The sequence below is a fragment of the Salmo salar genome, chromosome 10 (assembly GCF_965601325.2).
Source record: "Salmo salar chromosome 10, fSalSal1, whole genome shotgun sequence".
Classification (NCBI taxonomy): domain Eukaryota; kingdom Metazoa; phylum Chordata; class Actinopteri; order Salmoniformes; family Salmonidae; genus Salmo; species Salmo salar.
In genome coordinates, this window is record NC_138300.1 from 37,326,444 (window position 1) to 37,340,398 (window position 13,955).

At 43.6% G+C, this 13,955-nt stretch overlaps 1 protein-coding gene across 7 annotated transcripts in view; it reads left to right on the plus strand.

Annotated features, from left to right (window-relative positions):
- Positions 1-13,748, plus strand: part of LOC106560325 (guanine nucleotide-binding protein G(I)/G(S)/G(O) subunit gamma-12) — a 58,545-nt gene extending 44,797 nt beyond the window's left edge. For 4 of the 7 annotated variants that reach the window (XM_045687718.2, XM_014123125.3, XM_082956974.1 and 1 more), the window contains 3 exons: positions 7,809-7,862; positions 7,963-8,071; positions 10,960-13,748. In XM_045687718.2, the coding sequence (XP_045543674.1) occupies positions 7,979-8,071; positions 10,960-11,085 (219 nt within the window). In that variant the 5' untranslated portion in view covers positions 7,809-7,862; positions 7,963-7,978 and the 3' untranslated portion in view covers positions 11,086-13,748. The other 3 variants (XM_014123131.3, XM_014123126.3, XM_014123130.3) reach the window with 3 other exon arrangements.
- Positions 13,749-13,955: the final 207 nt, after the last annotated feature.

The window sequence follows — 13,955 nt, forward strand, 5'->3', positions numbered from 1 at the left end:
GGACTGCCCGTTCCATGATCTCGCCATCACGGTTGACAACTCCCTTGTGTCCTCCTCCCAGAGTGCTAAGAACCTTGGCGTGATCCTGGACAACACCCTGTCGTTCTCCACTAACATCAAGGCGGTGACCCGATCCTGTAGGTTCATGCTCTACAACATTCGCAGAGTACGACCCTGCCTCACACAGGAAGCGGCGCAGGTCCTAATCCAGGCACTTGTCATCTCCCGTCTGGATTACTGCAACTCGCTGTTGGCTGGGCTCCCTGCCTGTGCCATTAAACCCCTACAACTCATCCAGAACGCCGCAGCCCGTCTGGTGTTCAACCTTCCCAAGTTCTCTCACGTCACCCCGCTCCTCCGCTCTCTCCACTGGCTTCCAGTTGATGCTCGCATCCGCTACAAGACCATGGTGATTGCCTACGGAGCTGTGAAGGGAACGGCACCTCCATACCTTCAGGCTCTGATCAGGCCCTACACCCAAACAAGGGCACTGCGTTCATCCACCTCTGGCCTGCTGGCCACCCTACCTCTGAGGAAGCACAGTTCCCGCTCAGCCCAGTCAAAACTGTTCGCTGCTCTGGCACCCCAATGGTGGAACAAGCTCCCTCACGACGCCAGGACAGCGGAGTCAATCACCACCTTCCGGAGACACCTGAAACCCCACCTCTTTAAGGAATACCTAGGATAGGATAAAGTAATCCTTCTAACCCCCCCCCCCCTTAAAAGATATAGATGCACTATTGTAAAGTGGTTGTTCCACTGGATATCATAAGGTGAATGCACCAATTTGTAAGTCGCTCTGGATAAGAGCGTCTGCTAAATGACTAAATGTAAATGTAAATGTAAATGTAATCTACAGTTGTTCAGAATTCTGAAATGTTATTGAAATGTCTGCAGATGTTTTCCTTTCACAGCACACAGCAAATTGGCCAGTGTTAACTAGTGTAGATCTTTCAGTTTCTAGTGTTGATTCAGTAGTTAAATGAACACTAAAGAGTTCAATTAACATTCAGTGGCATAAAATAACCCCACTGTTGGTGTTGATAACCAGAGTTGAAACAAAACCACACCCATCTTTATTATATTTCCCAGCATGCTCTATTGCAGGTTGATTATTGGAATTATTTGTTTCAATATGTATGTTTTTTATTACTCTTATGTTACTCCAATATAAACATACATTTTTCTAAACTAATCCAATCTGTTAGTAGTTGGACTTGCATCCGTTACTGAAATGGTTATTCCAGTTTAAATACTTTAGTTTAGATCTAGTATCATCTTAGTCTTCCCAACCCTGGCAGTCATTCTGAATCCAGGTTGCTGGTGATTTCTTTCTCAAAATGTTGGATATCCCCTCACTGGCTAGATTCCAATATGAGTTACACATCACTTTGCAAGCCAGCATACTGTGACTTGTAAGGCATGATGTGGCCTGTAAACCATGTGTTTCAAGCCACTGTATTAGGCTAAAACTAGGCCATCAAAATAAGACCTATATGCATTGTAATATGCATTGTATTGTCTTAAAGAATGTAACTTTAATTATTAATGAAAACATATTCACTTAGTATCTCAATTGGCAAAGGCCACAGGACTGAAAATGAATGAATGCAACCACCATGTCTGTCACTAGCAAACACACTCTTGGGTGGTACTGGTAACTAAAAAATGCACTCGAATGGTACCCTGGGAAATATGCAAACAAGGATCAATACTTTATTTGCATAAAATAAGGTGTTGAGTGTGTGTGGTTCTTCAAAGAACCATCCCATTTAAGGTTCTTCTGAGTGTACTATGTTTGTTTTTCTATGGGTGGTGCTTTTACACTAGATCAGAGAGCCTGTGTCTTTTCCCTGCACGGCTGACTAGCTCCCTGCTCTGTCTCCCAGTCCCAGATAGCATCAGGCTGTCTGAGATTAGCATCCATGAGGGTGCAGTTCAACTTTCTTTTTTTTTTTACTCCCGGACCCTATTTTTGATCCGTCCATTTTGCACATCACCCACTGTCAGTCCGGCAGCGTCAAGCATCTAGTCGCACTGATAACACGTCTTTATTGTTCCTGTGGGGCTCTAATGTCCCCCGAGCCTTGAGAGCTCATTGTACTATCATTGTAGTATCTGGTTTCAGACACATTTTTAGGCCCAGGCGTAAGGCCAAGCCATCTTGTTGCTAGGCAGTTTAGTAGTGCGGAGGATAGATAAAGGGCCTGCTTATTCTCTCATGGCCATTGGCCTACCAGTTAGGGACTGATTTTCCCATTGGCCTACCAGTTAGGGACTGATTTTCCCATTGGCCTACCAGTTAGGGACTGATTTTCCCATTGGCCTACCAGTTAGGGACTGATTTTCCCATTGGCCTACCAGTTAGGGACTGATTTTCCCATTGGCCTACCAGTTAGGGACTGATTTTCCCATTGGCCTACCAGTTAGGGACTGATTTTCCCATTGGCCTACCAGTTAGGGACTGATTTTCCCATTGGCCTACCAGTTAGGGACTGATTTTCCCATTGGCCTACCAGTTAGGGACTGATTTTCCCATTGGCCTACCAGTTAGGGACTGATTTTCCCACTGGCCTACCAGTTAGGGACTGATTTTCCCATTGGCCTACAAGTTAGGGACTGATTTTCCCATTGGCCTACCCGTTAGGGACTGATTTTCCCATTGGCCTACAAGTTAGGGACTGATTTTCCTATTGGCCTACCAGTTAGGGACTGATTTTCCCATTGGCCTACCAGTTAGGGACTGGCGGTTAGGGACTGTGTAACGGTGGCAGGGTTAGCTTCTGATTCAGTAGTAGTGCCAGAGGATAGATTGGCTGATAATAGATGATATGAGATTATTCTCACAGCTCAGCCAAGTCTCTCTTCTTACAATTATCCCTCAATCTCTGAATATAGCCAGTATCTATTTCACACAGTGTATTAGCAATACAGTCATTGATAATATCTATAACAAGTAACCATAGTAAAGACCATAGTTTCACCAAAGTAGGTCTTAGGTATAGCAACCGTTAGATGTGGTTTATCTGTGTAGTAATGTCTAAAGAGAAGCAGGTAGTGTCATGATTATAGTTACACACCACAGGTCAGAGCCTCTCAGAAACCTGCTTCTTCTGCTGTAGTGACAACCCACTTGTGTACACACCAGAGCCACACTACAGCAGCCACATTACAGCCACATGAAAGCAGTGCCTCAGTGGTCTCAGAGCAGTATATGAATAGTATCAATGGTGCAGTGTGCTGTAGTAGATGGCATTACTAAAGACTCCAATCTGTGGTCCAGAGAGGAGGCTGGGTAGCAGGATGGGATGCTAGCTATGGCATTCCTACAGACAATCCCTGACCCTTGGCTGCCTTTCCTGGACGAGAGAGCAAAGCAGGGAGGTGGTCCTATTGGCTGGCTATTATTTGTAAAGTGAGAATCTGTGAATCCCGAGACTTAGTCCCTTCAGCGCTTCCGACAGGGGTTGCCCAACTGTGGCTATTTCCTGCCCAGGAACGGAGAGTTATTTCAGGGTACATCAGAGGCCTGGGAAGGACCTCAGTGAGTCAGGACTTATGTCCCAAATGGCACCCTATTTCCTATATACGGTGCACTTCTTTTGACCAGGCCCCATAGGGCTCTAGTCAATAGGGAATAGGGCCCTGGTCAAAAGCAGTTTACTATATAGGGAATAGGGTGCCATAGAGCCATAGGGCTCTCGTCAAAAGTAGTACACTAAATATGGAATAGGGTTCCGTTTGGGAAACAACCAGGCTGTTCCTAGAGGAAAGCCAATCAGCACGGCTGGTGTCGAACTTACTTCCTTTACTTTTTACTCCTACTGAAGCATTAGCAAGACCATGGACAACAGCTTTCAGCTTGTGTCAAAGCCACAGGGAAACGCCACTGCCAGCCCAGACGTGTATGTGTGGTCTGGTGGTGGTGGGCACCTCTGCTGCCAGCTTAGCCGTGCCAAGTGGGCCTCTTACAGTATCCTTGTGGACCATGTCCTTAGGTGGTCTGATCAGGTGTGGAGGGTCTATCCGGTATAAACCCTAAGAACCCCTGGTCGTGACCACCTAAAAACAGATACACAATGAAACTCAGCTGTGTCACAGAATGACTCTAAAATTGCGTTCCAAATGGCACCCTAGTCCCTATTTAGTGCACTAAGTTTGACCAAGGGCCATAGTGTTCTGGTTAAAAGTAGTGCACTACATAGGGTATAGGGTGCCATTTTAGATACTCACTAATACTGCACATACTAATACTCTTCTGTACTTTCTTTAAGTAGATATAAGATATGATTAGATTTGAAGCCTCTACAGTTCCTTTTAGTCTGACTTTGGTATTGCCTACAGCATTAACCTGATCCATACATCTAGCCTCCTTTACTATGACATCACTGAGAGGTCAGACAAAACAAAGGTCAAGACAAAGTAGCACCAACTGAACAGACTTCATTGAGTTGACTAGACAAAAGCTAGTTGTTAGTGTTGCACACAGTGGCACTCAGCCCATTGACCCTCAAGCACCTCCTCTTTATGGTCCAAGCCCTAGCTGCTAGCGTCACTTTCAGTCTGGTGCAGACGTTAGTTAGACACTGGGTTAGTAGCCCTTGTCTGACCCAGCCCTCCGATTATGGCCTTCTTCCTGTGTTCACTCTACCATCGTCTGGTCAGTGTAGTGGTCTGGCTGTGTTTTAAAACCCACTGTTGCGCAAATAACAGAGATATGCACATTAAACCACTCCTGTGTCTAGCCAAGCCAAGCACACAAAAGGCACTGAGGCAGACATGAGGTTGAAGGGCTCTTGAAGTGTCTCAGAGCATTGAAAGATGTATTAATTCAAGGAAAGCTGCGGTGTGGAAGAGGATGAAGTGTCTTTGATTATTTCAAGATCCTCACGTGAAGGAAAGAGTGTTGAGACTGGTTGAGAAGTGTTTATTTGTCAGGATACTTTGTTTCTATTCCTATACTTACTCCTTATGGTACTAAATCTTTACGTTCCCGTCTGTTTGGGTGACTAACCACCTCTGCAGCTCTCTCCTCTTCCGCCCGCCTCTATTTTTAAAACCGGAACATATTTAATCATTTATACTTCAGAGGAGAATTGAACTGGCTGTCTGGCTGGGGATACATCTTCCTGTGAATGAAGGAGGGAGGAAGGGAAAGGAAGGGTAGGAGGAGAGGAAAGGAGTGGGTTGGTAGGGTGATTAGAGAGATGTATGCTTCCGATGGAGGTCTCTCCGTCCAGTTTGTACTCAGCTGCGCTGTGGCTGGCTACAGATTCCTTTATTCCGTTTCAGCATCCTTCCGTGCGGCATCCTCCTCCTTAAACCTCTTAGCCATTGTAATAGAAGTGGGATCACATATTCATGACCTCAATACAAAGGTTATTGTTGATGCTTCTCAAATGACCTGCACTGTGTGTGTGCGGGCGTACCAGAGTGTGTTTGTGTGTGCGTGCATGCATGTACGCAGTCAGTCTGGATCCACAGGTTCCAAGTGAAACCTGGCAGACTGGTCGCTCTTAAACAGTCCCAGCACCCAGGCAGTCTCTTTCTTACTACATACTGTACAGACCCACTACAGCCCTGTCCTCTCAGGCAATTTCTTTATTGCTATGGACCAATTAGTGTTGTCACGATACCAGAATTTTGACTTTGATACCGATACCAGGTTTAGTATCATAATACTCGATACCGTCACGATACTCGATTCCAAAACGATACTACAACAAAAAAAGAAGGCACATTAGCCAAAGTCACCGAATAGCACTTGATAGCACGGATTCCCTGTGGCTCAGTTGGTAGAGCATGGTGTTTGCAACGCCAGCATGGTGTGTGCAACGCCAGGGTTGTGCGTTCGATTCCCACGGGGGGGCCAGTACAAAAAATAAATAAATAAATGCATGAAATGAAATGTATGCGTTCACTACTGTAAGTTGGTCTGGATAAGAGTGTCTGCTAATTGACTAAAATGTTTAAAAAAAAAAAAAAAGTAAAAATATTATCCAGACAGATAAATTCTGGTCTGTTCAATCGTTGGGCATCTTTTGAGTTCAATATCATTACATTTGAACATTTGAATGTCTTTTTTTGTTGTTGAGACAACCATGTATGCATTAATGAATCAATTATACAATCATACAATCAATTTGTTTTTACCAATCTAACAACAAAACAACATAATGGTATTCATTTATTTAATAGGTAAATATATTGATAAACTGAGTAAATCAAGATGTAGCATAGGTCTTTTCACAATACAGGTGAGTGCATATTATTCAATACGGAGTGTGTGCATGCAATGAGTTATTGAGCTTGTTTTAGCTGATTTCATGGGGCTACAGATGACAAACAATTCCTTCCATTTAGGACTTATTTCAATGGCAACTGCTAGGAGAACATATTATTTGATTGTACTGATCAACAACATTGATCACCGTGTGCTAGCTAGCAAACTAGCAAGCTATTACACGGTGTCGCTAACTAACAAGCTAGCTAGTTAGCTAACACACGGTGTCGCCCCTGCCTCCCACATACCGGAGTAGCTAGCGGGAGGCAGGGAGACCGGTAGACAGTATCCTTTGCCCCTGCATGTCGGGGACTGTTTTTCCGCAGTTCTCTTAACGAATGTGAGGGCAGGTGTTCGGCAGGCGAGAGCGAAGGACACTGTCTACCGGTGTTGCCCCTGCCTACCGCTAGCTAGTAAGGAGGACGCCAGTACACAGCAGACGGCGCTGCTAGCTAGCAAGGAGAACTCTGGTACATAGGAGGCGGGGGCGATAATGCTTGTATTTTCCTTTTGACCCACATTCAAAAGTGTCACACAAGCATGAAGATGTCATGATCGAGGGGTGACATTTATGCAGGAACTAATGAGATGCTCGAGGGGGGATGTTTATGAAGGAACCAATGGGATGCTCAAGGGTGTTCCTGTATGCAGCCCGCATTCACACACTATTGGATTTTACTGGAAACCAGACTGGAAGCGAGGGAGTGAAGAAGTGAATGAGTTTTTGGTGGCGAGGGAGACAAAGTGAATTAACGTTTTTTTGTGACAATCAATCAGCTTTGAAATCAGCATATTTTGCAGTATGGTTTGCACAAACAAAGTACTAGGGTAGTGAATTGATGTTGCTTCAGCTGTAAGCTAGCAAGGAACGTTAGCCTACAATGAGTGGGCATGAGTGGGGAGCTAACAATGCAGCCCAGACAGCTCTAGCAATGAATGAGTTAGTGGAGCAGGCACTTTGCTCTTCACGCTATGAAGGGGCTGCATTTATACACAGACTTGATCCTCTCAATCACGTGAGACACATTTGACAGAAGTATCAAATGTAATTTTTTTGTATTGAAATACTTACCTACGTTTTGGTATACCGTGCAATGCTAAGACCAATGCAGACTGCCCATGTTGTGTGTGGGTTGTGCAACCACTTTCGTCTATGCCAGTCTGTGCGTGATTATGTGCGTTAGCTTGTTCGTAGGTTGTTGGTTGAGCAGTAAATTGCAGATGAACTTCCGACTGTCACTTTTGGAAAGTTACTCTGGAGAGGAAGGACAGTGGAGTAACAGCTGCTGCTAGCCACGTTGTGTTTGTATGTTCTGTTAGACAGCTTGTCAAAGTTCTGTTCCTGGCACTTAACCATCTTGGGTTATTCTCCAACACACCATCTGCTGTACAAAGACGTAAGAAGTGCCTGCTGATGTAGCTGGGATATCTTTTATGAGACTGTTATACAGGGACTGGCTGTTCTGCTGCCCTATATGGATGTACCAATGATGATTTAATGATTGTTTATTGTGCTTTTCTTTAGTTTTTCCAGATAAAGCCACACACAAAAATTGCCAGTACTCCAGAATTGTGGAAGGTATATCCAATATTCATTTATTAATTAATTCATTTATTGTCAGTCATTCTTTTACATAGTGTTATACAGTACTGAGTCCAGTATGTGTGTTTTAACACAGGTGTGTGGAGACCATCATGTCTTCAAAGATGCAGAGTTCCAATAACACTGCCCATGCCAGGAGGACAGTCCAGCAGCTGAGAATAGAGGCCAGCATTGAGAGGATTAAGGTACGCTTCTCAAACATAACCCATAATTACCTAAATAGACTGTACGTATATGATATTACATTTTTCATCCTGCAAGAACTGCCTTCGCTGACCTTCTCTTTAACAATTCCACAACGTATATACACTACCGTTCAAAAGTTTGAGGTCACTTAGAAATTTCCTTGTTTTAGAAAAAAAAAAAAAAAAAAGAAAGTCCATTAAAATAACAGAAAATGGATCAGAAATACAGTGTAGACATTGTTAATGTTGTAAATTACTATTGTAGCTGGAAACCGCAGATTTTTTATGGAATATCTACATAGGCGTACAGAGGCACATTATCAGCAACCATCACTCCTGTGATGGCACGTTGTGTTAGCTAATCCAAGTTTATCATTTTAAAAGGATACAGACGCCTCACAAGTCCTCAACTGGCAGCTTCATTAAAAAGTACCCGCAAAACACCAGTCTCAACGTCAACAGTGAAGAGGCGACTCTGGGATGCTGGCCTTCTTTTGTTCATTAAATGTGTGCTTTTCTTTCAAAAACAAAGACTTTTCTAAGTGACCCCAAACTTTTGAACAGTAGTGTACATACGAGATGAGTAATGCGAGATATGTAAACATTATTAAAGTGGCATTATTAAAGTGACTAGTGTTCCGTTTATTAAAGTGGACAATGATTTCAATTCTGATTGTAGGCAGCAGCCTCTCTGTGCTAGTGATGGCTGCTTAACAGTCTGATGGCCTTGAGATAGAAGCTGTTTTCAGTCTCTCTGTACTGACCTCGCCTTGTGGATGGTACCGGGGTGAACAGGCAGTGGCTCGGGTGGTTGTTGTCCTTGATGATCTTTTTGGCCTTCCTGTGACATCGGTGCTGTAGGTGTCCTGGAGGTCAGGTACTTTGCCCCCGGTGATGCATTGTGTAGACCCCACCACCCTCTCGAGAGCCCTGCGGTTGTGGGTGGTGCAGTTGCCGTACTAGGCGGTGATACAGCCCGACAGGATGCTCTCAATTGTGCATCTGTAAAAGTTTGTGAGGGTTTTAGTTGACAAGCCAAATTTCTTCATCCTCCTGAGGTTGAAGAGGCACTGTTGTGCCTTCTTCGCCACACTGTCTCTGTGGGTGGACCATTTCAGTTTGTCAGTGATATGTACGCAGAGGAACTTAAAACTTTCCACCTGCTCCACTGCTGTCCTGTCTATGGATAGGGGGTTGCTCCCTCTGCTGTTTCCTGGAGTCCACGATCATCTCCTTTGTTTTGTTGACGTTGAGTGAGAGGGTATTTTCTTGACACCACTCCGAGAGCCCTCACCACCTCCCTGGAGGCTGTCTCGTTGTTGTTGGTAATCAAGCCTACTACTGTTGTGTCGTCTGCAAACTTGATGATTGAGTTGGAGGCGTGCATGGCCACGTAGTAATGGGTGAACAGGGATTACAGGAGGGGGCTGAGCACGCACCCTTGTGGGGCCCCTGTGTTGAGGATCAGCGAAGTGGCGATGTTGTTTCCTACCTTCACCACCTGGGGGCGGCATGTCAGGAAGTCCAGGACCCAATTACACAGTGTGGGGTTGAGACCCAGGGCCTCAAGCTTAATGATGAGCTTGGAGGGTACTATGGTGTTGAATGCTGAGCTATAGTCAATGAGCAGCATTCTTACATTGGAATTTCTCTTGTCCAGATGGGATAGGGCAATGTGCAGTGGGATGGTGATTGCGTCGTCTGTGGACCTATTGGGGCGGTAAGCAAATTGAAGTGGCTCTAGGGTGATAGGTAAGGTGGAGGTGATATGATCCTTGACTAGTCTCTAAAAGCACTTCATATTGACAGATGTGAGTGCTACGGGGCGATAGTCATTTAGTTCAGTTACCTTTGCATTCTTGGGTACAGGAACAATGGTTGCCATTTTGAAGCATGTGGGGACAGCAGACTCGGATAGGGAGAGATTGAATATGTCTGTAAACACACCAGCCAGCTGGTCTGCGCATGCTCTGAGGATGCGGCTAGAGATGCCATCTGGGCCGGCAGCCTTGCGAGGGTTAACACATTTAAATGTCTTACTCACGTCGGCCACGGAGAAGGAGAGCCCACAGTCCTTGGTAGCGGGCCGAGTTGGTGGCACTGTATTATCCTCAAAGTGGGCAAAGAAAGTGTTTAGTTTATCTGGAAGCAAGACGTCGGTGTCCATGACGTGGCTGGTTTTCCTTTTGTAGTCCGTGATTGTCTGTTGACTCTGCCACATATGTCTTGTGTCTGAGCCATTGAATTGCAACTCCACTTTGTCTCTATGCTGACATTTTGCTTGTTTGATTGCTTTGCGGAGGGAATAACTACTCTGTATTCTGCCATATTCCCAGTCGCCTTGCCATGGTTAAATGCGGTGGTACGCACTTTCAGTTTTGCACGAATGCTGCCCTCTATCCACGGTTTCTGGTTAGGGTAGGTTTTAATAGTCACAGTAGGTACAACATCTCCAATATACTTCCTTATAAACTCACTCACCGAATCAGCATATACGTCAATATTATTCTCTGAGGCTACCCGGAACATGTCCCAGTCTGCATGATCAAAACAATCTTGAAGCGTGGATTCCGATTGGTCAGACCAGCATTGAATAGTCCTTAGCACGGGTACTTCCTGTTTGATTTTCGGCCTATAGGAAGGGATTGAGCAAAATGGAGTTGTGGTCAGATTTAGAATGCATCCCCAGTACATTGCTTCATAATAAGTAGTAAGCAAGTGTATATTTCCACTACATAATGTGTTGAGGATTGATTTAGGGTAGTCAGTCTTTACCAAGGATGTGCATCTCTCAGGGACACAAACTACATTCCTTGGTGAGCCTCCTGACTGTTTCTTTGTGTTCATCTGAGGCTGACAGTAACCTGCTGTATGATTCTCTCCCGTAGGTGTCCAAGGCCTCAGCAGACCTGATGCACTATTGTGGAGAACATGCTAAATACGATCCTCTACTCATGGGCATCCCAGCCTCTGAAAACCCCTTCAAAGACAAGAAGCCGTGCACTATATTATAGTAGCGGGACAGCTGAAATCTCTTTGCTTTTTTATTTGTATATTATTTTATAGAGGGAAATATGACATTAATACCGGTACACTATTTGCCTTAAGGCCAGCCCAGCCCCACTCCCCCTATTGCCTTGTGCTTTCGGTTGATTTCCAAATGTTATCCTTGGGCCCATAGGGCTCTGGTAAAAAAATGGTGCACTATATAGGGAATAGGGTGCCATTTTTGGACTCTTGTAAACAAGTGCCATTTTGGTAGGATCAGAAACATTGGTGTGCTCTCTGTTCATCAGATACAACTAAGACCAAATAGCACCATGAGCCAAAATGTAACAGGTCATTGGTGACCCAGAAACAATGTTTTAGTTTAGTTCAATCAGTCATGAATGAATGAAAGCTCATTCTGAGGCTCCTCTCAACAGAGACGGGTGTTCTTTCAGATTGTTATCTCATGTTATGCAGACTAAATACTGGCTTGGTTTGAACTATGGGTTCCCAACTCTGTAATGTTCACATCAGCCAGAGCATAAATAATGCCAATGGCCCTAAAGTATAAAGCATTGCACTTGCACCACACTCTAGTTAAACCTTTCAGCTCCTGATTTTGTCATCAGTCCCCACACAGTAGCTTCTTTGGGAAACAATCAGTCAAGTTTGTATGGTATAAGCCTGTAATAACCCCATTATGTAAATCACCCAGTCCCATGACACAGGAGGACTCTAAAACCAGTGCTGATGGGCTGGTAAGCTATGTCTGTTTCCCAAATGGCGCCCTATTCCCTATAGAGTGAACCACTTTTGATCAGAGCCCTATGGGCCCTGGTTAAAATGTGTGCTCTAAAGGGAAAAGGGTGCCATTTGGGACTCAGCCTGTGAATGTCCCGTCACAACAGGAGAGGGTGCCTGTCGTTTTGTAAGGGAAAGCATATGGCTTGCAGCAATAGCCTCATAAACTGGCAGGTTTAACCAGCATTGTTTTGTTTCTGCAAAGATGTCAGATCGTTTCATTTTCAGGTGGTAGTACATTTGAACTATCCCACTATGTCTATGTCTTTTGTTATGAAAGAATGACTCTTTAAACTTTAAGACTAATATTTATCTCTTGTGAATTTGCCATGCCTTTGCCTTACAAACTTTGTGACTTTGCATAGTTGTCTTATTTGTATGTGGTACAGTAGATAGGTAATGTAGCAGCAATATAAAGTGTTGCAGATACCATGTAACCCTTTAAATTATTTTACTATGCCTTACATTGATGTAAAAGTTGTTGTTCCATAATGATGTCTCTACTTGGCTGAAGGAGAAGAAGTTAAGATCACAATCACGTTAATCAAATGTACAGATGTAGGATCATAATTTGATCACCCTGTTGTTGCAGGACATTTCCTGCACAGCAAACTTGCAGTGTATTTGAGGTTTAAAAAGGGTTCTAACGTTTGTAATTTCCACTTTAAAATGTCAGATTTGATTAAAAATGTATCAAAAATGTCCATTAACTATAATCCACATAATAATTCACATTTCCTGTTGCTGCAGGATTATTTTCCTGCTGTGAAAAACTGTTCAAATTAAGATCCTACATCTGTACCAGCACCAGAGGAAACTGGGTGCTAATCTGTTTGTGCTATCATGCCAACTCCTTCACTCATTGTAGTGGCAAACAAAGATAAAAACTGGCTGGACAAGGACATCAATGGAGAGCACAAGAGCACAAACAGATCTGGTACCAAGCTAGAAATGTAAAGGTTTTCTGATATGTATTTTATTGCCAGTGCTTTTAAAGTGTTTCACTGTAATACATTTTTATTGATAGATGTACAACTTCTATTCTGACAGGGATTCTGTGATCCATCATGACATTTGTGACAACTGTTATTATGATCTCTTCTTGAGTGTGAACATTCCATGTTTACAATAGCTGCTCCATTGTCTTCTTTTCAACTCTCAGAATGGTCATGCGTTGAATAATAATTGTTATTGTGTGTTTGGGAGAATGTTTTTTTTGTCTGTGCACGTGACTGTCAAAAGCAACTCGGAGACCATGGTCGTGTTCATTGGGGCGGACAAGAGCAAAACCGAAAACTAAAACAATTAGACAAGTTCAGGTAGTACATCCCTGGCTCGCTTCGTTTTCTACCTAATGAACATGACCCAGTTTAACCAGCCAGGGCCTTAGTATTAAAGTAGTCTCGTTTCGACATCTCACCACTACTTTTTAGCCACACTCCTCAAACAACACTATACTAATACCGTGAACAACTGAATCAATACATCCCCAGTGGATGCAGGGAGCACATCTTTGAAGTGCTTGTCGCTATTCATCTGTCCGTATCATTATTGGCAATACAATAAGTTGCTATTATACCTGTGGGTTAAAGCCTATAATTACTATAAACTGCTATATAGAGAGACAGATGGCAGCACCAACTGAAACGTCCCCTCATAGTAGGCTATTTGCCTCCATATTCTGTGTAATCTTAGCAACCTACAATCGAAAATCTCACGTAAAATACTATTTACGTTACATAGTCTGTCCACAAGAGATTATTTTCTGTGTGGCTTTGAAAGCTAGCTTAAAGTTGCGTGTTCCTGTATGATGTTTTTCTGCACTTGCTTCTTCTCACTGTTATGTCACTGCATATACATTTACAATAAAAGGCCTATGCTATTTTGATGCATCTGTTGCATTGATTTTTTTCCAACTTAATTCATGTTGCAAATGGATTTTGCCGTTTTAAAGAAAAACATGTTTATTTTTCTCTGTGACACATACTGGATGCTGGATTTGGTCTCTAGTACGTACTGTCTATGTGGATATATTTCCTATTTCAAGTGATTACAATTTTATTCCCAATTTTGCCTTCTTAAATTTAGTAGATCT